The 26,272-nt window shown below is 52.0% G+C and overlaps 1 protein-coding gene across 1 annotated transcript in view; it reads right to left on the minus strand.

Annotated features, from left to right (window-relative positions):
- Myo1h (myosin IH) overlaps nt 1–26,272 on the minus strand; it is a 63,664-nt gene that overhangs the window by 12,435 nt on the left and 24,957 nt on the right. Inside the window, 18 exon segments of the mRNA XM_005340108.3 lie at nt 512–629; nt 1,326–1,431; nt 1,912–1,992; nt 3,977–4,023; nt 5,669–5,763; nt 7,486–7,577; nt 9,575–9,655; nt 9,939–10,044; nt 10,599–10,666; nt 12,171–12,290; nt 12,857–12,928; nt 13,219–13,332; nt 14,100–14,198; nt 17,580–17,759; nt 20,053–20,133; nt 21,086–21,284; nt 22,417–22,532; nt 24,825–24,986. Of these exon segments, the coding sequence (XP_005340165.3) occupies nt 512–629; nt 1,326–1,431; nt 1,912–1,992; nt 3,977–4,023; nt 5,669–5,763; nt 7,486–7,577; nt 9,575–9,655; nt 9,939–10,044; nt 10,599–10,666; nt 12,171–12,290; nt 12,857–12,928; nt 13,219–13,332; nt 14,100–14,198; nt 17,580–17,759; nt 20,053–20,133; nt 21,086–21,284; nt 22,417–22,532; nt 24,825–24,986 (1,937 nt within the window).

Here is a 26,272-nt window from a genome sequence, read left to right on the forward strand (position 1 = left end):
TCCAGGCACTCTGGGTGTCGGTGGGAGCGGGGTGAGTCCCCAGGGCTCCCAAAGCCCCTGATGGCAGACTCCTGAACCCCCACCTGACAGGTAGGGAAAGAGGTCCTGGCCCTAAGGAACATCATGGGGATTCCCAGCCAAGATCGTGTGTCTCCAAACCTATGCCCCAGCCCCACCCCCGTTTCTGACGGCTCTGGCACCCACCCACCCAGCACCTACAGCCACAGAGGCCCGTGGTCCCCACCCCTCCCCCAGCGCTCAGACCCTCGCAGGGCGCGGCCACGCCTGCCCCCTGGTGGCAGATCCGCGCATAGTTCCCTGACGTCGGAGGTCAGGGAGGGCTCCGCGGGCGAGCCCAGACCAGCCCAGTGCAGGCTGCGTTCTCTCCTCCCGCGTGTTAGCGCTGTTTTCCTGCCACAGCGGTTGCCATCAACCGAGAAAGTGCCACCGTTGGAATCCCACGGGAGGCGACGGATTTTTAAGGGCTCGGGGTCACCGTGGCGAACTCTACCTTTGCAAGAAATGCTCGTATCACCTGCGGTACGCAAAGCCGGCCCGCCGCACCCGCAGGTGCTCCATGAGCCCCAGGTACTTGATCTGGTGTCTGATGAGGAAGTCATCGAACTTGCCTTTGCAGAAACAGAAGAGGGAGTGACCCTAAAGGACCGCGTGGCTTCATTTCAACCAACCAGACCAGGGGCTCCAGCTGACCGGCCAGGGGCTGAGGCTGGCCCAGACCATTTTTCAGGCCTAATTGTGCTCCTTAGACAGGGAGTGTTAGAGGACATTCTGGACTTCTGGGGTCTTCTAAAAATTCACCAGATTTGGCCACCCTGGGCCCAGAGTCCCATGTGGCAACTGGTTACAAGGGGGACAGGGCCATGACCCTTTGAGATGAGGTAGCGGGGTGGGGGGCGCCCTCTAGTTTGCCACAGTCCCCTCCACTCCCTGTTGCTCACTCCCGGTCACCTTCGCTCATTGGCTCAACCTGTCTGGCCTCTGTCGCCTCTGACCGGGGCCCTCCTGAGAGGTCATGGCAAGGGCTTAGACAGGACCCAAGTCGTGGGCCATTTTGGAAGCCACTCGGCTGGGTGGAAAGCCGGGCTGCTTCCCTGGCCCCCCGGGTGGCCCCTACCTGACCCGGGCTCACCCTAGAGCACCAAAGGGACCCTCTCCTGGTTCTCCTGCTTTCTATCGTCTAAAAAGGGAGGTGGTTCACGGACGAGGACCAGGTTCCCCGGTGGCCTTTAGGCCCCTAACCCTCGGCCACCCTGGCTCACCCCCAGCCTCTCCCCGGAGGCCAGCGTTCAGCGCCTGGGACTCACTGGGCTCCTTGGTGTCGTTGGGCTTGATGCAGCGGATGTAGGAGGGCTCCTTGCAGATGAGCATTTCCAGGAGGCTGCCCAGGCTGTCCTTAAACTGAGTCCCCACCTGGGGCCCAGAGGGCGCGGAGAAGGCCCTGGTCAGACTCCCCACAGACTGTCCTGCTGTCACCACGTCGCCTATGGGGTCCCCTCACCCAGCAGCCCCCGGGGAGCATCTCGCAGGAACCAGCGCCGTGGCTGAGCTGGTCGCCACCCGCTGTACTTCCCCATGCTTCTGTCAGACCCCTGAGCCCCCGTCTAAGTCATCATGGCCGCTCCTCCTACGCCCTCTCCCACCAGGTGGAAGCCCCTAGAGGGGAGGGACCTTGCTGCCCTGCTGTTGCAGAACCCGAGCCCAGTTCTGTGCCTGGCACACAACGAATGTCTGCAAAAGGACCTGGACTGGAACTCAGTGCAGAACGATGCTTCCAGAATCGCAGGAGGGTGGCTTTAAAAGCGCAGGTCACTGGAGGTCCCTCCATCCCCAGGGATTTTTTTCCCTTTCCAAATCTGCATAGGCATTTTTTTTTTTTTTTTTGCCACTCACTGTTGGTGGCCTCCTCCGGTTTTCCAGCTCAGCCACCAGGAAGCATTCCCTCAGGATTCTGTTGCTGGACCTGCACAGCACCTGTAAGAGCACAGAAGGGAGACCGCATTTGCTGTTTCCGAATCCACTAAGGGACCTTCAGGACACTCAGAAGTGTGTGTGAAGCCGGGGGCGGTGGTGCCCACCTGTCATCCCAGCAGCTCAGGAGGCTGAAGCAGGAGGATTGCAAGTTCAAGGCCAGCCTCAGCAACTTAGCAAGGCTCTAAGCAACTCAGTGAGACCCTGTCTCAAAATAAAAAATAAGCAGGGCTGGGGGTGCGCCTCAGTGGTCAAGCCCCCCTGGGTTCAGTCCCTTAATTTTTTTTAAATTAAAAAATTAAAGAGTATGCATGTGACAGCAGAGTCCTCGGCTTCTTGGGCACCTGAAGATATTTCTAAGTGAAAAAGAAAAGGGAGGAAACACAAACAGGCGTGGGAGGAGAGCCAGCCCTTGCCCAGCAGGCCCAGGGGCCTGGGTTCCATCCAGCATCACCAAAAACAAGGGGAAACCCAGGTACAGACGCTGTATCCACCCAGTCTGTTTGCCGAGGCGGGCTCTGTTTAATTCTCTGACACGCTGTTATGAAGGTGCTCAGCACTACCAAATGGTAAATGGTCAGTAGGGTAAGATCTTGTGGTATATATGTTTTGCCTTTTTTTTTTTTTTTTTGTACCAAGGATTGAACTCAGGGACTCTGGACCACTGAGCCCCATCCCCAGCCCTATTTTGTATTTTATTTAGAGACAGGGTCTCACTGAGTTGCTTGGGGCCTCACTTTTGCTAAGGCTGGTTCAGAACTCAACATCCTCCTGCCTCAGCCTCCTGAGCCACTGGGATGACAGGTGAGGCCACTTCACCTGGTACAAATTGTTTTTTTAATGGAAACTTGTTTGTTTAGACCATTCTGATTCTAAACTAACAGTGGCGTGGAAGAGTCGTTTTAGATTAGACGAGAAAACAATGACAAATGATCCATCTTGAAGTCAGAGAAACCTCAGGGGACTCCAGCTGGGGATGGTGAAGGGAGAGAGGTCTCTGGGGACACAGGCTTGGGGGGTCGCCCTGTGAAGCGTGTGGCCGTGGCCCACAGAGGGGAGAGCCACAGGTTTCCCGTGTGTGTACCAGGCTGCCCACTCCTGAAGACGGCGTCACCAGATCCCCTGAGCAATAGGCAATCTGCCAGGAAGTCCCCAGCTAGGAGGGCCCGTGCCGACTCAGGGGCAGACCAGTGGCCCGGTGCAGGAATTCAAGGTCAGCAGTCACTAGCCACACGGAACCCAAAGAGGCTGGGACTAACCTATTTAATAAACTTAGCTAATTAAATGAAATGCATGTCTTGGGTCCAAATCAGTTAGCTGTTTCAACATAAAGGCTTTAAGAACCCAAGGTTTCTCTGGTTGGCGAGGTCTAGGGAACAAGATCGGAAATTTCATTGGCGGTTCCAGGGGTGAATCCCAGCTGCATCTCCACCACCTTGTGACCTTGAGCAAGCTGTGACCTCTCTGGGTTTCAGTTTCCTTATCCTCAGGTCATGTCACACCAGTATATCCTCACACTGCATCAAAAAAAAAATCTCCACTGTTCCCTGTGAACCACGTGCTGCTGAGCTCTGGAGCCCCCTTCCTAACAATACTCCTCTAGCCCATCTGGGCCACAGGGCCTTTGTACATGCTGGTCGCGCTACTGGAAACAAGCCCTCATCCCTGTATGGCTCAAAAAATGTCCTCTTCAATCACCATTCCTCGTTTACTTCCTTTATAGCACCTCTCACCGACAGAGAACTTCTTTGTGCAGACATTTCTCCCCTGCCCTCCCCAACTGGAAGCCCCACCGGAACAAGGAATTGGACTCGTTCACTGCTGAATCTGCAGCGCGGGCACCCAGGAGGGACGCCTACACACGTGAGCCAGACCGTGGAGTGAGGAGAACACCCAGGAGACCAGATGTACCCCGAATTCCGTGCCCCAGGGGGAGTCTCACAGGGCACCTCACCACCCTCACAGACACGGGGCAGTGGCCACTCACTTCCTTCAGGTGTCTGTACAAGAGGTCGTTGTTTTTTTCCAAGAATCCTGTAGAGACCAAAACAAAGTTCAAATCAGTGGCTTTTCCCTAAAAAAAGTACGATTCCACCCAACGGGTGGCAACGAGTGGTCCTTGAGGTGGTTTCCCTGGGTCAGAGCAGATTCTCTGCACCTCAGCCCGGTGGACACTTGCGACGGGTCGTTCTTTGTCGGGGGTCTGTCCTGGGCACCCTGAGGCAGGGCGACCTTCAGCACCTCGGCGGGTCTTGCCCACGGCTTCTCTGGGCACCAACTTTTTCCGACTCGAGAAGCTGGGTCACGAGTCTTCATTCCCCACCAAAGGCCACTGTCCATCAAAACTGGCTCAAAATGACAGGCGTCGGAAAAGACATCAGAAACGCCTGGAGTCCTGGGAACTCACCTCTTTGTTCTGGTAAAACATACGTAACATCAACTCGACCATCTTCACCTCTGCAAGTGCCCAGGTCGGTGGCATTGGGTGTCCTTGGGCGGCCATCTCCACCGCCCGTCTCCAGAGCATTGTGTTTTTGTCCTGGGGCCTGAACCCAGGGGTGCTCTGCCACGGAGTTGCGCCCCAGCCACGTCCCTCCTCCACTTTTAATTCTATTTATTTATTTATCTTTTGGTACAGGATTGAGCTCAGGGCACTGGCCTACTGAGCCCCTCCCCAGCCCTATTTATTTTGTACTTTATTTAGAGACAGGGCCTCCTGCTTTTTTCTGAGGCTGTCTTTGAACTCGTGAGCCTCCTGCCTCAGCCTCCTGAGCTGCTGGGATGACGGCACCCCACCCAGGAGTTAATTTTATTTTTGAAACAGGGTCCCACTAAGTTGCTGAGGCTGGCCTTGAACTTGCAATCCTCCTGCCTCAGCCTCCCAAGTAGCTCTGATTACAGGCGTGGCCACAGCACCCAGCTTCCAGATCTTTCTAAGCATACCCAGTTGAAAGTCTGTAACCATGAAAACAACCACTCTCCATCCCCACCTCAGTAGAAAGGCCCTCTACCTCCTGTCTCTGTGAATCTCCTGCTCTGGATGCCCCGGGTACATGGGAACACACGGCGGTCGTCCTAAGTGACAAGGCCCATCTGTCCTGCAGCCTGTAAGACTCAACGGTCCCCGCTGTCTGTGTGTGGCCTGTTTTGTTTATCTGTCCCTCCTGGGGTCCCCAGGCTGCTGCTGTGGCGATGCCTCCGTGAACCTGGGTGTACCCAGATATCTGTGTGGACTCCCCCGACAGTCCTCTGGGGCATACACCACAACTCGCTGTCACCAGGGCCTTTCACCCTGCAGTGCCACAGGGAAATCTATCCTGCAGGCACGATGGGAGAAACTGGGCAGGTGAAAGACACAAAGATGTCAAACAGGTGCTGCTTAGGAAATCAAAAGTGGGACCGGGCAGTGACCGTCTAGTATGGTCTGGTATGTGCTAGGACATGGCCCTCTGGGAGAGGGTAGGCAGCCACTCAAAAGAAGCCCCGCGGAACCTGTGCCACCATAGAGAGTGGGTGCAGGGCCAGGGCAAAAGGCCTGAGTCTGAACCCCAGCTCTACCACTTATGGGCTGTGTGACCCTGGGAGAATTACTCAACTGCTCTGAGCTCAATGTTCTCATAGATTCAAACAGGAGAAATAAACTTATAAAAAGATGCAGAACAAAACCACTGGCACTCACCCTTGGTGCAGTAGGTGACCTCTCCCGCGTAGTGGAGCAGCTGGAACTCCATCCAGCCAATCCTCTTCCGGCCTTTGGGCCCCGCCAGCTTACGGCTGCAGGACAGACCAGACAGGACTGAGCACAGAAGCCACCGGCGAGCTCTCCAGGAACATGACAGTCCGCACGGACAGCTGACCCCATCAGAGCCCAGGAGCTTACACTCTGCTACAGACCAAGGGCTCTCTATAAGTAGACATAAATAAGCCCCAAGGAATAAAAATCCTCAAGCAAGCCACAGAAACACATCCTAAAAATCACATCACCAGCGTGGTGGCACACACCCATGATCCCAGCAACTCAGGAGGCTGAGGCAGGAGGATTGAAAGTTGGAGGCCAGCCTCAGCAACTTAACGAGGCACTGCCTCAAAAGTAAAGGACGGAGGGCATGTCCGGCATCTCTGTCTCTGTCTCTGTGTCTCTCACACAAAAAAATTTCTATTTTTCCCCAATGATAATGAAGAAACAATGTCACTCTCTTACATTTTTATGTCATACAGAGACAAAAACACTCATGAAACATCATGTTTCCGGTTCCAGTGATTCATAATTTCTGGCAGCTTGTTCTTGAAACTGGACACAACAGCTGCACATGCATCCTAAGTGTGTAGATCCGTGAGGTTTTGCAAACACCAGACCAAGAAACAGAACACCACCGGCCCCTGACACCTCGCCAGGGCCCTGCCTGGCCCAGCCCGGCCCAGCCCGGCCCAGCCCGGCCTCCATGGCACACGTGGGTCTCAGTTTCTCAGTTTGGAGGCGTGGGATTCTACAATGAGTGCTCTTCTGTCTGCTCCTCCTGGTCACGTTTGCATGATGCCCCTGACGTCATTGCCCAGGGTTCTAGATCTTCAACTAAATGGTGGCGATATATCTTCCCATTTGTGTCTGGGCCATAATTTATTTTCCCTTCTACCTTCACTTGCAATCTGTCATCCTCACAGCGTTCCACAGAGTTCTCGTGAACCCACGGCCCTGCACCAGGCCTTTCCTGCTGCAGATACCGCACCAGGTGACCTATGTAGACCTTCACTGTGAGGTGTGGCAGGGGAACACAAACGCAGGGCCATTCAGGTGCTTGCCCCACGTCATGTGGCCGGGCAGGGAGTCAAAACCAGGCCTGTGTGTGTGTGTGTGTGTGTGTGTGTGTGTGTGTGTGTGGTGTGCGCGTGACTGAATCCAGGTCCTCACACATGCTTTCCTACTGAGCTACAACCCCAGGCTAAAGCACATGTTCTTAAATCCCCTTCTTTGTCTCAAAGATGAAGTCAAATTTTTAATTTCTCTTCTGGGATCCTAAAAATTTTTTTTTTTTTTTAAAGTACCAGGGATTGAACACAGGGGTGCTCCACCACCGAGCCACATCCAGAGCCTTTTTTATTTTTTATTTTATTATTATTATTCTTTAACTTTGAGAAAGAGTTTTACTCCATCACCGAGGGCCTCACTAAGTTGCTGAGGCTGGCCTTCAACTAGCGATCCTCCTTCCTCAGCCTCCCAAGTCTCTGGGAGTACAGGCATGCGCCTCCACACCTGCTAAAACTCTGCACCTTCTAATCGGCACGATCCCGATGTGGATCCCCGGGTGGAACAGATCAGATTTCCACACGTCACTGATGTGTTTCATCCACAGTTTTAAGAGACACTGTTTCAGGCACAGAGAATGCGGGTCCCAAACGTAGCCACCCAAACAAGGTGCAGAACCTCCAAAGCACCCCGCCCGGGACTCACGGCTGCACTGGGCCAGGACCCCCGCCCACGCCCCCCGGCCCACGTACGTCTGGAAGTGCGCATGCTCGCCCACCGTCTCCTCCAGTTTCTCCAGGAAGCTCAAGTCCGTGGCCGGGCCAGGGCGCAGGCACTCTTCATCCTTCAAGAGAAAACGAGGCGCTCACGCCCTTCCCCCTCCCAGGAGGCTGTCATCTGCCCTCACCCCCACCCCCGCCCAGACCAGGAGGACATTCTGGCAGGAAGGGGGCCTTCGTCCCAGGGCTCGGCCTCCACTGTCACCATGGCCCCCTTACTTAAGCACTTGACCTCACTTTTTTCCTCCCTGATGACTTAGTTCCTTATAGTCCTGGGGGTTTAGTGCTGGGGGGTGAACCCAGCCCAGGGCTGCTCCACCACAGAGCTAACCCCCAGCCCTTTCTCTTTGGAGACATGCTCCAAGTTGTTGAGGCTGGCCTTGAACTTGCAATCCTCCTGCCTCGGCCTCCCGAGTAGCTGGGATGACAGGTGTGGCCACCGCGCTGGGCTCATTTTCCCTCAATCAGTCATCACCGACCAAGAACAACATCTGCACAGACCCCGAACCAGGAGCAAAGCCCTTATGAAGACAGTGAGACCTCCCCATTCCTCAAGCGGCGTCATTCCTTACATTTGGTCCTCAATGATGCCACCACCTAATTGACCATCTTAAAAACAAATCAGCCTTGGAGCTGTTATCACAGCCACAAACCTGGGTCACAGGACGGTGAGTCGACTTATACCAAACACATTTCTTTTATTTTTTGGCGGGGGGATTCCAGGGATTGACCTCAGGGCCACTCAACCCCTGAGCCCCATCCCCAGCCCCATTCTGTGTTTTATTTAGAGACAGGGTCTCACTGAGCTACTTAGCGCCTCACTGTTGCTGAGGCTGGCTTTGAACTCATGATCCTCCTGCCTCAGCCTCCTGAGTCGCTAGGATAACTGGCGTCCACCAATGTGCCCAGCAAGTGTATTTCTAAGAGTTCATTACAGCTCCTCTCTGAGGAAAGGGCTGTTATGACTAAGCCCCATTTAAAGATGATGAAATTGAAGCTCAGAGAGGTTAGGACACCTGCCTAATGTCACACAGTAAATCTATGTGGGACCCACGTTCATGGCAGCCACACTCACCAAGCCCTGCTGTGCTCTAGTATGCTGGGTTCCCAGGGCAGTTGGTGGCTGTGTCATGGTGTAGGGTCAGGAGGGCAAAGGGGACCCATTATTTTCATTGAAAAGGAAGCAAAAGATGACCCCAAATGACAAGTAAGGCAAAGAGGGTTGTTGTGGATGCCTTTAGAATGTGTTTAAAAATCGATGCCTGAATTTGACTAATTGTGGATCTGAGATCACCGACATTCCCATAAATTGCAAGAGTCAAAACACCATCAGAAGCCCATTCCCAGGACCCTTGACTGAGGACCCGTCACCATCCTTTGCAGAGCTTTCCTCTACATTTCCTGGATTCCTGCTTTGTATGAGCAAGAAAGCAGCCCCTCTCCAATTGCCACTCCATTTTCTGGTACTATAACAATATACCTGAGGCAGCGTGCTTTATAAAGAAAAGAGGTTTAGTTAGCTCCCACTTCTGGAGGTCTGAGGGCAGGGTGTTGGCCTTGGCTCAGCTCTGGGGAAGGCCCATGGTGGATGCATCATAGTGGCAGGGGTGGATGACAAGACAGGAGGCCAAAGAGGGACCAGGCAACAACTAACCAGGTCCATGCCAGAACTTCAGCTATTCCTTCCAAGAGCCGTGCCCTCAATGACCTCATTATCCCCTGAGAGGCTCCACCTCACGGTGCCGCCACCTCCCAGCATCAGCATGCTGAGCACCAAGCTCCCAGCACACGAGCCCTTGGGGTCTCACTCAAACTCACTGGACCACAGCAGCCCAGACACCTGTCTAAACCGGGTCCCAGCTCTACAGCGACGGAAGACATCTGTCTCGAGGTCTTTCCTGCCGTCTCCCCAAGGGCAAGAGCTCAGCAGAAGAGCTCAGCCTGCTCCTTCTGGACCCTGATGGGTTGAAGCTCAGAGAGGTTAGGACACCTGCCTGATGTCACACAGTAAATCTACGTGGGACCCAGGAGAACAGGAGCCCAGCCGACCCGCGTTTCTCACCAGAATGGAGATGATCCCTTTGTGCCTCTCCTCCACCAAATCGCAGATGATCTTGTTGTTGAAATACTGAATGGGCTCCCACTAGAACGACAAAGGAGAGCGTTCCCCAGGGGGACGTGGCGGGGAGGCTCCATGGCTGAACACACGGTGCAGAAATGGTTTTCGGAACCTGATTTTTACATCCACATGTCACAAGGGGGGACCTTCTGAATATCAAAGTGGCCTCCCAGGCCATCGGCAGAGGAGGCCGGAAGACGACCCTTGACCAGGACAGTCTCCGAGGAAACCTCCGTTCTCAGGGAAATGGTTTTTATTCTAAGCTGGATCAAGAAATCAAATGAGGAGAAAATAGCAAAATGGTTACCTCGATCCCTTCCATCTCATATTCTGCCTGTTCTGCCTTCAGGGTCCTCTCTATTAACAGCTGTTGGAGCTTCTCATTGCAGTAATTTATACAAAACTGTTCAAAACTAGAGATGCGAGGGTTGTGAGTGACTCACGTTAGGCAAGTAGAGCAGTGTTCACAAAGGGTGCTGACTGGTTTTTAAGGGTGCATTTTTTTTTTTTGGTACCAGGGATTGAACTCAGGGGCACTCGACCACGGAGCCCCCTCCCCAGCCCTAGTTTGTATTTTATTTAGAGACAGGGTCTCACTGAGTTGCTTAGGGCCTCACTTTTGCTGAGGCTGGCTTTGAACTGGCGATCCTCCTGCCTCAGCCTCCCCAGCCGCTGGGGTGACAGGCCTGCGCCACGGCACCCAGCTAAGGATGCTTTCTTAATACAGAGAAAAATAGCAAAGCCCTTATCCATAAAGTAATTGACTAAATAAGTCCTGAGAGTCAAGTGGAAACAGGGCTACGTTTTCCTCGGCTGTTTCGCTTCCGGAACAGTCCGTGATGGGGGGCTATGCAAACCTGGAGACTTTCTGGAAAATCAGTTCCAGTAACACGAAGGTGACTAAGCCTCAGTGACAACTGAGAGAGGAGCCGGGGGGAGGACAGGCGCGGGAAGTGAGCAGACTCACCCGTTTTTGTCAAAGACCTCGAACCCATAGATATCCAGCAATCCAATCACGGTTTTTTTGGTGACATCCTGGTTAAAAACACGAGCCATTAGTGGTGAGCGCTGACTCTGGATGGTCAGCGTGTGTTGGCCCGGGTCCCTGCACTGAGATCCAGTCTCCACTGTGAGGTGCTCAGTGGGACCAGGGGCAGGTGACGGGCGCCAGATGAGGTCTCCAGGGTCGGGCCCCGTGACTGAATCCTGGTGGCTTTGCAGGAGGAGAGACTAGAAGAGACCAGGGCACTGCTCTGCCTCTGGCCACGCGGTGCTCCCCACAGCCTTGGGATCCTGCCAGCAAGGCCACCCAGGTGTGGGCCCTGAGCCTCCAGACCAGGAAGCTAAACAGAACTCTCGTCCTCATCCAGTGTCCGGCGCCAGGTTGTCCATGAGAGAACAGAACTTTAGGTTTTCCCCTGGTGATTCCCAAAACCCTCCGGCTGCCCCCAAAGCTGGACTCAGCCATGAAGCTTCTCTCGCCTCCACAGTGACTCCTAGGAAGACCCCTGGGGACCTGCACCCACTCCCGCCTGCAGCCTGCCCAGATCCCACGGTGGCTTCCCCGTCCACCACCCGGGAAGTGACACCTGCCCCTTCTTGTTCAATCAAGAAAGAAAACAGACAAGGACCTAAAGATGGCCCAGGGGATCCCCATTCAGGTGAGGGGACAGGTGGCACGGGTGTCATTTTACAGAGGACAAAGTGCCACCTGGAAAGGAGAGATGATTAAAGATAACGCTGTACTTCGATCGTGCCCCTCCAAAGTCCACGTGTTGGAAACACGATCCCCAAATTCACGTCACAGGCATTTTGAAGTAATCAGGATTCTATGAGGTTCCCATGATGACATCCGTGGCTTTGTAAGAGCAAGAGAGAGAGAGAGACCCACGCTCACGTGCACACACACACACACACAATTCAACTTACAATGGGAACGGGGCAGGTGCTTGCCTACTATGTGCAAGGCCCTGCATTTGATTCCCCAGCACCACAAAAAAAATAAATAAATAAAATAAGAAGGAGACATGCCCTAAACTTGAGTCTGAAGAGCAGCTGTGTATTTTCACATAGACTCAAACACACTGCTGGGAAAAGCCTGGCAGGGTGGTGCTCGCCGGTAATTCCAGCTACTCAGGAGGCTGAGGCAGGAGGATGGCAAATCCGAGGCCAGCCTCCGCAACTTAGCGAGAGCCTGTCTCAACAGTAAGAGATTAGAAAGGACTGTGCGCAGCTCAGCGGCAGAGAGCCCCGGCCTCAGTCCCCAGCACCGGAAAGAAAATCAAATACAGACGCGTGGAGTGGAGCAGGCCGATGCGTGTGTCCTCGCACACCCAAAGCCACCTGGCACACGGCACCTGCTGCGCACCTCACTGTGGGCCACGCCTGTGCGTTCCTGTGAGCCTACTGTGCGCCTGACAGGGGCCACGAGGACGTGGGGGGACAGCACCCCCCTCCGGGAGCTCGCTGGCCGTGCTCAGTCTGTACCCACGAGGGTCAGGGGCGACCTCAGGCGCATCGCCCGAGACGCGTGACTCACCTTGTTCACCAGGGAGGAGTTGATCTTGTTGACCAGCCACGTGAAGGTCCGTCCATACACGGCCTTGGCCATGGCGTCCCTGGCGTAGACAGAGTGTCCTGGGGTCAGCGGGCAGATCACCTGAGGTGACAGAACAACGTCCCCGCGCTTCCACACCAGCCTCTAACGTGGGCACTAGGGGAGGGGGATGCCACACCCTATGGCTCCTGGTCACCCGGTGGCCATCTCCCAGGCGGTCACTGTGTGCCAGGCACCGTGCTGGGCGACTAAGACCCGGCCACCCACACCCACCCTGGGTAGGCTCCCAGGGCCACTGGGGCAGGGGAGGGGAGGGCTGGTGGGACAGGTGGGTGACAAGTGCCAGAAGAAGGACCATGTGGTGCTTGGAGGTAGAGGAGGGATAATCAGGGAACTTCCTGGATGCAGGGGTCCAGTGGCCCCAGAGCCTACGAGAGGAAGTGAAGGGAACAGCAGAAGGAACAGCATGTGCAAAGACCCCGGGAGGGAGGCCAAAGGGAGTTGGAGGCCTGAGCACAGCGCGGTGGCCAGGGGGGCTGGGGGGTGAAGCAGGAGGGCCTGGTGGGCGGGGGTCCCAGGTAGCCTCCGGAGGCTGGGTCATGCTGTTGGCCAGGGCAGGCAGCCATGATGGGGTGGGCAGGTGCGTCTGTACCCAGAGCCATCGTTACCTCCTCTGTCTTGGCTTCGATCTTTCGGTGGGTGAGAGCGTCCAGAAGGACAGATGGACAGACCCCCAGGAGCTGGACAGAAGGAACCCAACATGGCATTCAGGAACTCAGTTTTCCTCACTCAGAGAGTCCACCGTGTGTCCAGGCCCTGGGTCAACTGCCCTGACTCCTCGTTGTGTTTTAGGGCAAAATGGACAGACAGGATCTGTGCGCTCTGCACCCCGACCAGCACCAGCAGAAGGCCCAGGGGCTCCAGGCACCGGCCAGCGGGGCCCAGCGGGGGGCATCCACCCGCCTGGTGCCCCCTCCGCCCCTTCAAAGGACTGAGTCCCCCTCTGTCCTCTTGGAAAGAGGAACGTCACCTTGGCGATCCACTTGATCTCGTGAGTGTCGGGGACGGTGGCACAGCCCTGGGGGTCCTCCTCAAAACAGATGTTCCCCAGGTGCAGGACACTGGCGATAATGCCAAAGAGATTCTAGGAGCGCGGGAAGTGGGGGGACAGAGGCCGGGGGGGACGTCAGTGGCCACCTCACTGGTCAACAGGCAGCAGAGATGTCCCCAAGAAACAGCCCCCTCCCGGCTCCAGGCCAGCCCTGCTCCCCAGGAACGGCCCTGGGGCCACGTCTGGGCTGGAGAAGCGCCTGGGGGGGGGGTCGTGACCAAGAAACAGAAACGTGGACCTTTATGTCTCTAAAATAAGCCACTTGTGTAAAATAGGTTCTAAAAACATTTTACAAAACAACCCCCCGCCAGGGGACCCTTTCATTTCCAATGCCGTGGTCTCCGTTAATTTTTTTTTTTAAACCTACCCCATTCTCGACCTTGAAAGATTAACAGTCAAAAGGAAAAAATAAAAGAAAAACCAGTTCCCATTTGTTCCAAAACAGGAATGCAGGTAAACGAGATCCTGTGATTCTATGGGGTCTAAATTATCGAGACTGGACTTAACTGGGGGGAGAAGCGCCCGGTCCCTCCTTCCACACAAGGTCGGGAACACTAGGAGGTTGTCACATGAAGTTCCACACGTCCAGCTCACGCTGGGATTTCAAAGCAGCCATGACTGGATGTCAGTGGTTTCTGTCCCCACGCACTATGTGGGACATAACTGTGCTGAGGACCGAGTTTCACCGTGTATGTGAAGTCCGTGTCCTGGGCACCCTTGTCACTGGGCTGAGTCTGGCCACCCTGGGTATGACCCCACACGTCGTGCCTCAGTGCCAGGAGAGAACACCAGGCCCGTACCTCGAGGTCGGCTTTGGTAAAATCAATGACAGAAAAGGCATTGGAAACAGTTTTCCAGTCGTTCTTGTCATTAAGAGATGACTCCTTGGCACGATGACCCTGTGACAAAATTGAGCCACATCATGGCATTTGAAGGACAGTGAAGCACAAACACACACCTATTCCTAAACCAAAATGATTCTCTCTCCAAACATGCAAAAGCTATTTCCATAAAGGATGGAATTGAAAGCAGATAGACTTTACCACTCCAGCATAAGGTAATTTGCTGACTGATACTTTTTTCAAATTTATTTGGAATTTTATTTTAAATCTCTAAGGCCTAGTGCAGCTGCACACACCTGCAATCCCAGTGACTTAGGAGGCTGAGGCAGGAGGATCACAAGTAGGAGGCCAGCCTCAGCACCTTAGTGACGCCATGAGCAATTTAGTGAGACCCTGACTCAAAATTAAAAAAATAAAAAGGGCTGGGGATATGGCTCAGTGGTGAAGCTCCCCTGGGTTCAATCCCCAGTACCATCAACCAATCAATCAACCACAATTCTGAGAAAATTTGCAAAGTTCCATAGCCGTGGAATACCTTTTCCTATGTGTTTGTAAACCGATTTTTCCCTGTCGTTTTTGCTAAACAAATGGAAACCATTTGTCTTAATAAATATGTGCTGAAACATGTGGGGAAACTATGTTGCTTAAATTCAGAATCAATCTTGACTCACTTAGGAATTTCCAGAAAACCCTCACTGCAAGATTAGATGGAAGGAGGTCCTCACTCAAGGAAATGATAGTTTGGCTTTTAAAGAAATACAGATTAGCCAGGTGTGGTGGCGCATGCCTGTCATCCCAGCAGCTTGGGAGGCTGAGGCAGGAGGATGGCGAGTTCAAAGCCAGCCTCAGCAAAAGCAAGGTGATAAGCAACTCAGTGAGACCTGTCTCTAAATCAAATACAAAATAGGGCTGGGGCTGGGGCTGGGGCACCGTAGTTGAGCATCCCTGAGTTCAATCCCTGGTGCCAAAAGAAAAAATAAAGAAACACAGATTATAAAGACATTTCCATGTCATGGAATCTCACTAGCAAAGATGTGAAGAGACTTTTCTCACTAACCCTGGGAGTTGTTTCTTAGATAAGCAACAGATGGACGACCGATGTCTCGATTTTAAGAGAAAACATTGCAGACAAGTGCTTTTCATTATTTTTCTTTTATGCTCTGGGGTGTTCCCAGTTTCCTGATTGTCTGAAGATTTATTATGGGAAAAGATTTCCTTGCCGTGTGGCGCAAAGCTGTCACACTGTGAAAATCTCCACCCGCGACTCAGTCACAAGTACAGTCAGCCCTCCGTATCCACAAGCTCCTCATCCGCAGACTCAACCAGCCCCAGATCAGAAATAATAGAGAAGAACCAGTAATAACAACTTTTTTTCCTTGTCATTATTCCCAAAAACAATATAGTATTTCATGGATGTACACAGCATCCGCCTCGTACTGGGAAGTATAAGTGACCTGGAGATTATTTAAAATATAAGGGAGGATGTGCTATCTGTGGGCTCTATGCAAATACGTTGTCATTTCATATAGGACTTGAGTGTCCTGGCTTTTGTTATCTGTGGAGTCCTGGAATCCGGACCCTGTGGATACGGAGGGATGACTGTGTCCCTTCCCCCTAAGGGCAAAGTCTGGGCAAGTCACTTCCTCACTGGACACCTGTGAGTTTGGAATCAGAGAAAATACATGGCAAAGGAAAGCCAGACATTTTTCCAAAGTTATAGGACATCATGATATCGATAAAAATGATAGCCAATCGCTAGAACCATTTCCAAAGCCATCAGGTCTGGAGGAACTAATACGGCCAGGAAAAAAGAAAAATCTGTAGGCATAAAGACATGATAAATTCTAAACAGGGGTGACGTGATTATTGAAGGGCTAGAGAAGCCTTGGGGGAAATGATGAATGCCCACATGTATTTTTATAATTCAGTCTGCTCTGACTGTGCCTTGAAAATCCAAGCATGAAGCAGCCATTGACTGTCAGAAAAAATAAGTGACCTAGAGACCATCTGAAATCTACGGGAGGATGGGAAAGAGCTGAAAAAAGAGACAGTTGATGTGTCCTTCACTCTAAGAATTAGTTCAAGGTTGATGACATGGAAATGGAGATGGTGGAATTCTTTTATCTTTGTTAGTTCCGTTTTTCAAGGGAAACTTTGGTCAAGATTTCTTTGCCCCCCCAAGATTTCTATGCAACACTGGTCTTTGTTTATGAGATTCTCTTTATCAGGTCTCGTTGTGTCTCAAGTGATGCTCCAGCCTGCGCTCTGCAAAATGGACCTCAGTTCAAAGCCAATAAAAAAAAATATCTTGGTGCTGGGCGCGGTGGTGCATGCCTTTGATCCCAGCAGCTTGGGAGGCTGAGGCAGGAGGATCATGAGTTCAAAGCCAGCCTCAGCAAGTTAGCGAGGCCCTAAGCAACTCAGTGAGAGCCTGTCTCTAAATAAAAAAATAATTAAAAAGCCTGGAGATGTGGCTTGAAGGTTAAGCACCCCTGGGTTCAATTCCTGATACAAAAAAAAAAAAAAAAATCTTGGGGAAAAAAAAAATCAACGCTAGCAACATCAAATGCTACCTATGCAACCCGGGCATTCTAGAATGTTAGCACAGCAAACATTCTAGAATGTTTGTAAACATTAAAGTAAAGTCAGTAAAGTAAATCAATAAATCCAGTAAAGTCAATGCTGCAAAATCAAATTCTGAATTCACTAGGATTGCTAATAGGGATGGCCTGAGCTATGTCCTCTAAGGTAGCGTGTTCACTTTGCTGCTAACAGTTCTCTAAGGTGCAAGGCAGGAGGCGGGGAAAGCCCTTCTCACAAGGAGATTAGAAGCAGAACGAGGCGGAATAGGCTGTGGGGTACAGAAAGACGGTGAATTTCCATTGCTTCTAGACCAGCCGTTCTCCCCTTGGCTGTGAGCTTCATCACAGGGGACTATTTCACTGTCGTCCCCCCACCCCCCTGTAGTGCTGGGGATCAACCCAGGGCCTCACCTATGTACGCTCCACCTTGAGCTACGTTCCCAGCCCTGGGCAGCCCCCAGTTCTGCTAAATGCAGACCTCGGGATGCGGGTAAGACTCAGGCCTCTGTGTATTTTGCAGAGTTACTTTTGCAGTCCTGGGGCTGATCCCAGGGCCTGGTGTGCGCTAGGCAAGTGCTTGACCCCGGAGCTACCCACCACCCCCAGCTTAGGCATCTGTGTTTCTAAAAGATTTCTTAAGGGATTCTAACTTTAGCGAGGTGGAGAAGCCCTTGCCTAGACGCGAGGGTCTAGCGGTAGGTAGCTCACTGGGATCAAGTCAAGTAACCAGCCCGCAGCCACATCCAGGGGGGAGAGACAGTTCTTGAGCATCCTGCAGCAGCCCCCACAGACACCCCAAGTCCCCTCGTCCACAGGGCTCCCAGGGTCCCCAAAGCCAGGCACTGGACCGTCCAACCTGCGAGAGGTACTTATACAGCCGGGGGTCTCGCTCGAGGCCCAGGTGAGCCAGGCGATCGGCTTCTCCGCCGGCCAGCAGCTGGTAGAAGATGTGGAAATTCCGCTCACCCTGGTTCTGATAGACGACTCGGGACTTTTCAATCAAGTAACTGATGATGTGCCCGCCGACGGGAATGCCCTGGGAAACGGAATCAGAATAGGGCAGTGACCACTCAAGCCACTGGTGTCCGCTGGTGCCCAGATGTTTTAAATGTGGAGAAAGTCCCGGCTCTCCAGCTTCTACTATCCATGTTTCCTGGGCTCTACTTTAAAAGATTTCTGCCTGCTCCAAGGTCACAAGTACATTCTCTGTTTTAGTCTAGAAGCATGATTGTTGCTCTGTTGGTGTCTAGGACCCTGGTCCATCACTGCTGGGATTCTGATGTGCATGGAGTGAGGCAGGGGTCCAAGATCTCCCTTTCGTATTGATATCCCAGTCGATCAGCATCATTTACTGGGAACGTGATCCTATCCCCACTGAATCACAAGGTGCTTTGGCCACACATATGTGTGTGTGTGGGGGAGATCTTTCTGGACTCTATTCTAGTCCACTGGCCTCTATAGCCATCCTCATGTCTTAATTATCCACATTGTCATACTTACTATTTTAAGTAATGCATCCAATAAAGCCTCTTTTTTTCAGACCATATATAGAATTCTTGCTAATTAATAAGAAGGAACAAACAACCCAAATAAAATTGAGCTAAATACTTGAAACAGGCATGGTGGTGCACACCTGTCATCCCAGTAGCTCAGGAGGCTGAGGTAGGAGGATTGGGAGTTCAAGGCCAGCCTCAGCAAAAGTGAGGTGCTCAGCAACTCAGTGAGGCTGGCTCTAAATAAAATATAAAATAGGGTTGGGGGTGTGGCTCAGTAGTAAAGCACCTCTGAGCTCAATCCTCAGGACCAAAAACAAACCAAAAAACCCTCAATAATTCCACTTTTGAATATCTACCAACATGAATAAGTTCTTCTACTTATTAAAAGAAATGTGCAAGGATGTTCAGAGCACTGTTTGCAATAACTTCCAATTGCAAACAACCCAAAAGTTCATCAACAGGAGAACAGACAAACTGCAATATATTTGTACAATTAAAAAATGAGCAGCTCCTATCAGCAAGAACATGGACAAATCTATAGAATGTCGATTGAGACAAACCAGATATAAAATAGAACATACTGTATAACTCCACTGATATCCAGTTCAAGAACCAGCCACATGAATCTGTGATTCTAGGGTCAGGATACTGGTCACCCTGGGGAAGGGGGTTGTTATGGGAGAAGTTTCTGGATGCTGGAAATTTTAATGTCTTCATCTGACCGGAAAATACACGGCTAGATAGAAGTGCAAAAATTCATGGGGCTATCCCCAAGATTCGTGTCCTCTCCAGTTTAGGGCCTATGTGTTGAGCTGTTATGAATTTTAAAATATGCACAATTATCAAGTGTCTTTCAAAGTCTATGCACGCTTCAGGCAGGACCACGCACCAGCCTTAGGAGAAGGACAGCCTGGGTGTTTCCATGGCTGACTTGCACCCCCAGAGAGCTGGTGTCCTTGAGAAACTTGTCTACCCCTGTGCAATAGCCCCATGTCAATTCTGGGTGCAAGGCAAGCATACTCATTCGGGATGCTCGTTCACTTATGTACCATCAGTGACGACTTTGGCAAAACCTCAGAGATGAATCGTGGCCAAAGAAGCTGTGTGACTTGCAAAGTCTGAAACATTTCCTCTCTGGCCCCAAGAAAGTTTGCTGACCCCCGCCCCCTCACAGGTAGGCACACCTACATTGTACGTTGCTTACTTTTATTTTCAAGCTTTAATGTCATCACACTGGCACCTGGTGTAGTACCAAGACCAGCCACGTTATATAAAGCTGTGTTCATTTGCCGTCCCCACGGTATAATGCTTTGTGTGAATACACCACAATTTAACTAGCCATTCTCCTGTTGGTAGACATCAAGTCCTCTCAAAACAGGACTGCTGGCCGGGCGCAGTGGCACAGGCCTGTCATCTCAGCGGCTGGGGAGGCTGAGGCAGGAGGATGGAGTTCAAAGCCAGCCTCAGCCAAAGCGAGGCCCTAAGCAACTCAGTGAGACTCTGTCTCTAAGTAAAATACAAAATAGGGCTGGGGATGGGGCTCAGTGGTCGAGTGCCCCTGGGTTCAATCCTTGGTATCCAAAAGACAAAACTAACTAAATAAAGGGTTGGCACACATGGGTAATAGGGATGTGTATTTCAAGTGGCAAAATGACAGAATGGAGAAGAGCAGCCCGCGGAGGGTGCAGGTCAGCAGTGCAGACAGACGGGCGAGCACTGTCCCTAGATCTTTCACCTGTTGGAGCCGCCTTCCCACCTCAAGGTACCGCGGGTTGGGTCTCCTCCTGGCAGAATAAGAGGACCCCACCCACCCGTAATAGGAATCCCGAGTACCTGAAAGTCAAACTGGATGTCCATGTATTTTCCAAACCGGCTGGAGTTGTCATTCCGGAGTGTTTTGGCATTTCCAAAAGCCTTGGGGCACAGAGTGTCATGCACTGTCATTTAAACCCATCTTGCTTGTCAAATTCCTGGCCCCAAATAACATGCTCATCATGAAAACAGAGTGGGGGAGGGACACACCGTCTCCTTCTACGAGGGAACTGCCACCCACAGAGGACTTCTTGCCAACAATGGCAGGGGAAAGGTCTGTCCAGAACCCACCCAAGAATACATTAGAAATGGCCTAAGGAGAGGTGCACGGGCCCTGCTTGCTCAGCTGACATTCCCCAACACCAGACCCCTTCTCATAACAAAATTGTTTGGCTCAAAGGGTCTACCGGGAAATTCCCGCAGCCAGAAACGTCTCTTATATCAAAAGCACAGGAGAGATGGACGTGCACGAGATCACCTAGCAAGTGCAGGAAATGGAATCAGAGGGATGATGGCTGTGATAAGGAACATTAGCTGGGTGCAGTGATGCACGCCTGTCATCCCAGCAGCTGGGAGGCTGAGGCAGGAGGATCAAGTTCAAAGCCAGCCTCAGCAACAGGGAGGCCCTAAGCCACTCAGTGAGACCCTGTCTCTAAATAAAATACAAAATAGGGCTAGGGATGGGGCTCAGTGGCTGAGTGCTCCTGAAATCAATCCTCAACCCCGAAAAACAAATATATTAATAACAAAGACCACTGGTAACTCTGCGGGTACTTTTTGTGCATTCAACTGTGTAACCCTCAAACCCTCTTAAGAGGCAGGTGCTATGACTAGGACCGTCCTATGGATGGGTGAGAGGCCCTGGGATCCCTGCTGAAGTTACTGGTGACTGTCCACCCTGGATTAGGATCCAAGCTGGCCAGATGCCCTCAGCGTGACACTGCGGGTGAGAGCCCTTTCCTCAACAGTGACCTGCCCACTTCGACTGTCCTGCCTAGGCAGAGGAACTCTGCCTGGAACTCCCCTCCGTGGTCCTCAGAGACTGGCCACTTACCTCCAGCACTGGATTGGAGAGCAGCAGCCTGTCGCGGGCTATCTGTAGCGACTCGGTCATTGGGCAGGTCACTGCGAAATACTGCAGGATCTTCTTGGAGGCCTCGGTTTTCCCCGCCCCACTCTCTCCAGAGATGAGGATGAAGTGGTTGTTGAGCTCCGAGCACATCATGCGGTAAGCGTTGTCCGCTATGGCGTAGCTGGAGAGGGAGGGGCCGAGACAGGGTGGTTTCGGTGCTGTTATCCCCTGGCAGTGACAAAGGACCCTGCCTCCGGGAAGCCACGCCCTACTGTGGGTACCAGGACACTGAGCTGAGCCGGACAGTCATGATCCAGTGACTGATGGAACACAAGGAGTGGTCAATTTTAAAACTCACCCAACGAAAGGGGTAAAGTGAAGGATCTCAGCAGTAGTGGGAATATGTTTCCAAATTTACCAAGTATATTTACCTGGTGCTGGGGATGGAACCCAGGGTCCCATGCATGCTAGGCAAGTGCTCTGCCATTGGACTACAACCCTGACCCCACCAATTTAATCATTTTTTTTAAAATCCACCTACAGTTTGTATAAGAATAAGCCGGGTACTACGTGACGTCCCCAGGAGACGTTCTAATAACTATAGGTGGAAATAGGATCTTGTCTGAATATCAAATAATTCAAGAGATAGAATATCATCTCTTTCCCTCGAAGCCAAAAGTAGTCAGAATGTAGAGACAGGAGACCAGTGAGGTCTGCAAACTTCTGCAATAACTTCAGGACAAGAGGTGGAGGAATCAGAGGGCCTTCATCTCCAAAATCAGAGAGAGCACAGATGGGGAAGGGCTCCCAAGAGCTGGACGCGGTGGGGGAGGCAGAAAGGTTTATCAGCATCGTGGGAAGTCGGAAAACTGAATTAAAGACAAGTGGGGGGAGAACAGAAGCATCAGCCCAGAAGTCCACCAGAGAGAGAAGAAATTCAGCCCAGCCTGCAAGCACCTGTGGATGAGGGTGGCCTGCTGAGGTCCCTCCCGGTGGACATCCTTAGCCTCCCTGATTCTCAGGCACCCACAGATGGCCCTGTAAGCAGCCCACGTCCAGAGAAGACACCGCTCTGGCCGCACTCGGGGTTCCCAACCTTGACACAAAGATTCCATCTCTCTTTAAGCTGAGATTCCAAAATGGCTGTGACATTCTAATGCTCTGACTTATTTCCCACGTTAACGACCATGGAGGAAGAACCTCAGGACAGGCATGGAGGGTTTGAATGGGTGGACGGTGGGTAGATGGATAGAAGGATGGACGGAGGGTTGGCAGAAGGGAGGGGGCCGGGGAAACGCGTGGCTGTTACTCACACATGCGGCGGCAGCTCAAAGAAACTGACCCCTTGGTAGAGTTCCATCTGGCTCACGGTGTAGATCCCCAGCTCCTGGTAGGGATTCACAGACACCAGGAGCGTCCCGATGTAGGTCTGGAGGAAGGGACCACAGGACAAGTGAGCAGCTCCACCAACCAAAGACGGTCGCACATTATGCTCCCCTTGTTTGCTCGGGGCTGGGGCGAGGGCTCGGCAAATGGGACAGGTGGGGCCTCTGCGGCCCAGGGTCTGTTTGGGGAGGGCTGGGAGACAGCTGGGGACAGGGAAGTGTCGAGAAGGTGGCTGACGGGTAGGAACTGAGGGCGTGGAGACTCAGGAAGGCCACGTCAGCTCGTGGGCTGAGAGAGACATCAGAGTGAACTCCAAGACGCAGAGCTAGTGGTGAATGAGCAGAGACGGTGTCCAGCTGACGGGCAGGCGTGGCTGTCCCCACCACTGAGAGCTGGAGCTGTCATGCAAATGAGCAGCTTTATGAGGAGCACCGGAGCTGGTCCAGGCCTCACCAAGTCCCCCCGATGTGCAGGGCCACAGCACCTACCAGCCTTCTGAACCGGGGCGAGGTACCCCTACACCAGGCCGGCTTCTCCAGACTTGGGTGTTAGCCTCTATCCCTACCCCAATGTTCAAGTACTTACATTTTCAAGGTAGCCACTGACCTAAGACTAATTAGAGACCAAAAAGCTCTAAGATCTTTTACAGAAAAGATGACTATTTGGGCTCCTTTGAAAACGCATCCGGTATTTTCAGATGCTGAGTTGGTTGGTGTCAACGCTGGAGGTACCAAAGCTCTGGGTAGGACCCGGCTCCAAGGGTTCTAACCGACGCTTCTAATCTCCAGGACAAACTCGAACAGAACCGAAACAAAGAAGAGGGTTCTGACTAAAATTTGCATCATTCAAATCATAGAAACCTGGTCTCAGGGGTGGAAGATTGTCCTGGAATCTATCTGTTTAAATTGGTCATGAAAATCCTATCATCCCATTTGTCCTTCATGTGAGGTTATTTCTCCTTTGCTTTTATAGAAAATTAGCTTGATTTTTTCCTTTTTGTACAATTAAGGGTTCTAATTCTGAAAGTTGGAAGCTATAGAATATATATTCTAAGGAACACCTTGTTCATTTCTTCTGAAAAAATTTGGTTTCAACAGCACATTACGAACTAGCTACGAGACACATTATTTTTAGACTTCGTCTGATTATCTCATTTACTCTTAACAAAAGCTAATAAAATCTCAAAAAAAATTAGCACACCATGACACACACAGAGACTCTATCAATTTACCTAGGGGGAAATTCACTTGGAATGCCAATCAAATTGGGTGTGATCATAAATGGTAATAAAAACTGGCCACTACTCGATGCAACAAGATCAATCTGAGAAGAGGTTTTGAAAAATGTCACAGTGTTGACCTTTGAAGATTTACAGGATGTGGTGGGACATCTCTTATTTTCCTCTCTCTTTTTAAAATTTTTTTAAGTAGTTTCATCTAAGCTATTCTGGGGTCATCTGTGCAAGATGGATCTTTTTCTTTTCTTTCTTTTGGTACCAGGGATTGAACCCAGGGGGAGTTAACCACTGAGCCCCATCCCCAGCCTTTTTAATATTGTATTTAGAGACAGGGTCTCACTGAGTGGCTGAGGGGGGCTTTGAACCTACGATCCTCCTGCCTCAGCCTCCCGAGTTGCTGGGATTACAGGTGTGTGTCACCACGCCCAGCTTATGTCCCCTTTCTTTCAGCTGATTTCTTTAAGGAACGCTCTTCTCCAGCTCTCACTCCGTGTAGCGGGGGGCTCTGCTCCTACCTACCTCTCACTCAGGGTGGGTCTGGTGACCCAGGCTGCCCACTCTGGATGCTCCTCATTCCCAGTCAGGGGGACTGGCCAAGACAGGCAAGTGACCCAAGATGCGGCCATCAGAGCCAATTTCTTCAGCTCTGGGACACTTGCTAAACCTGTCTCCTGGAAGACGAGCTCCCTTCTCAATACTGAGCTGACAAAATGTCACCCTGGAGCTGGCGCCCATCGTGCCACAAAGCAGAGAGGCGGCCCAAGACAGAATCAGGTACCAAAGACAGCAGAACAGAGAGAGGGAGAAGGATCCTCTGGACATCATCCGAAATCCTAGATCCATTCCTGGGCCCTAAAGGCTATGTGGGTCCATTCCGTTTTGCGACCATGGCCAGTGTGAGTGGAGACTCTGTCACTGGCCACCAGAAAGCCTCAGCATGAAGGATCAGAGTGCGTCTGGCAGTGATCCCTCAGCCTCCTCTAGATGGCTGATGGACAAAGTGACCCGGTTCCCATCATGGAGGCTGTGAAGGGCGGGGGGGGGGGGCGGGGGGAGAGCAAGTAATCTCGGGGCTCAGCTGAGGAGGGGGTTAGTTACGTAGATGAGGTTCTCGTTGAAGCGCTTGCGAAGATTGTCCACGAAGGCGGATTCGCTGGTGTGCGCGTCCAGCAGCACAAAATCCTGCACCCCGACCTTGTCGCGGGCCGTCAGTGTCCCCTCCATGTGCAGACGGATGTGCTCCCTCCTCACCTCTTCTTTCTACAGGAGACAGAACATTCAGAGTTTTTACTCCACGTCTCGTGCTCGGCCCTGGGAGAGCCCTGAGCCAGGGTTCAACTGCAGCCAGAAAGTTCCTGTAGGCTATTTGGACAGTAGGTCCCCTTTTCTGTTTAGATTCACACGTGCCACAGGGGTACTGCTGACTGCGGGGTCTGGACAGCCGCCTGCTGTTTGGACGTGCAGCCAGAGGTAAAGGGCCATCCTCTAAGGTCCAGGTGTGTGTAGGCTCTGCCCTCAAGGCCTGTGACATTCACAGGACGGAACTGGCTAAGGATGCATTTCTCAACACCTCCTTATCATTCAGTGACACACAAGTGTGTGTCTGTATGTGTGTGTGTGTGTGACAATAGCAACAGCGGCTTACTGACACCGTAAAATGGTATGCTGAGGGCTGGGCGAGTATCCTCTCAGGTAACCCTCGTTCTGACCCTAGGAGCTACTGTTCTCACGCCCCTGTGCAGACGAGGAAACTGAGGCACAGGAATGTTGTGAGCCATGACCACCATCTAAGGGCGAAGGGCCATCCCCCTGGGAGTGGCCAGCTGTAGGTGTGAGGCCCGGAATCTACCACACCTGTGTCAGGTAGTATATAGGACTATGGCAACATGATCATCAGGCCTTAGGCCAGGGCTGCGAGGTCACCAAGAGACTGTGGGCTCTGGGCACGCAGGCCTATCCCACCCCCCCCACCCCTGCCCAGCCAAACCCGGAAAAGCAGAGCAGAACCAGGGAACCAGGAAGAGCCATGGCACCGTCCCTCCAGCGCCCTCTAGGGGCTAAATTCACATCACATTATTGCAAAGCAGGTGCTGAGGGTGAATTTGGACCCCAGGGGCAGACAGGCAGAGGTCCTAGACAACCAACCCCACCTTGGAAACAAAAACAGAGTCCGAGGACTCACATTTCCTAGCTTTAAGTAATCAAGACGGAAGTAAAAGGCTCTCCTATATAGTCCAGGTGTTTTTTGACCCAAGTACCAAATAATTCAGTGCAGAAATGAAAATTCTTCTCAAGCAACGGTTCAGCTACTACTGCAGACCCACAAACAAACAACAGACAGACAAAAAAATTGCATCCAATCCCTACCTGACACCATGGGTCTACCCATAGATAAGATAAATATATTTATAAACTTGAGATGGATCTTAGCCCTAAATGTTAATGTAAACTCTAAAATGCCATTAGAGGAAAACAAGACGAATATCTTTGCAACCAAAAAAGACAAAATGTTTTGAGGACACAGGAAGAAATAATAATTAAAGAAA

Source organism: Ictidomys tridecemlineatus, chromosome 2, assembly GCF_052094955.1.
Source record: "Ictidomys tridecemlineatus isolate mIctTri1 chromosome 2, mIctTri1.hap1, whole genome shotgun sequence".
Lineage (NCBI taxonomy): Eukaryota > Metazoa > Chordata > Mammalia > Rodentia > Sciuridae > Ictidomys > Ictidomys tridecemlineatus.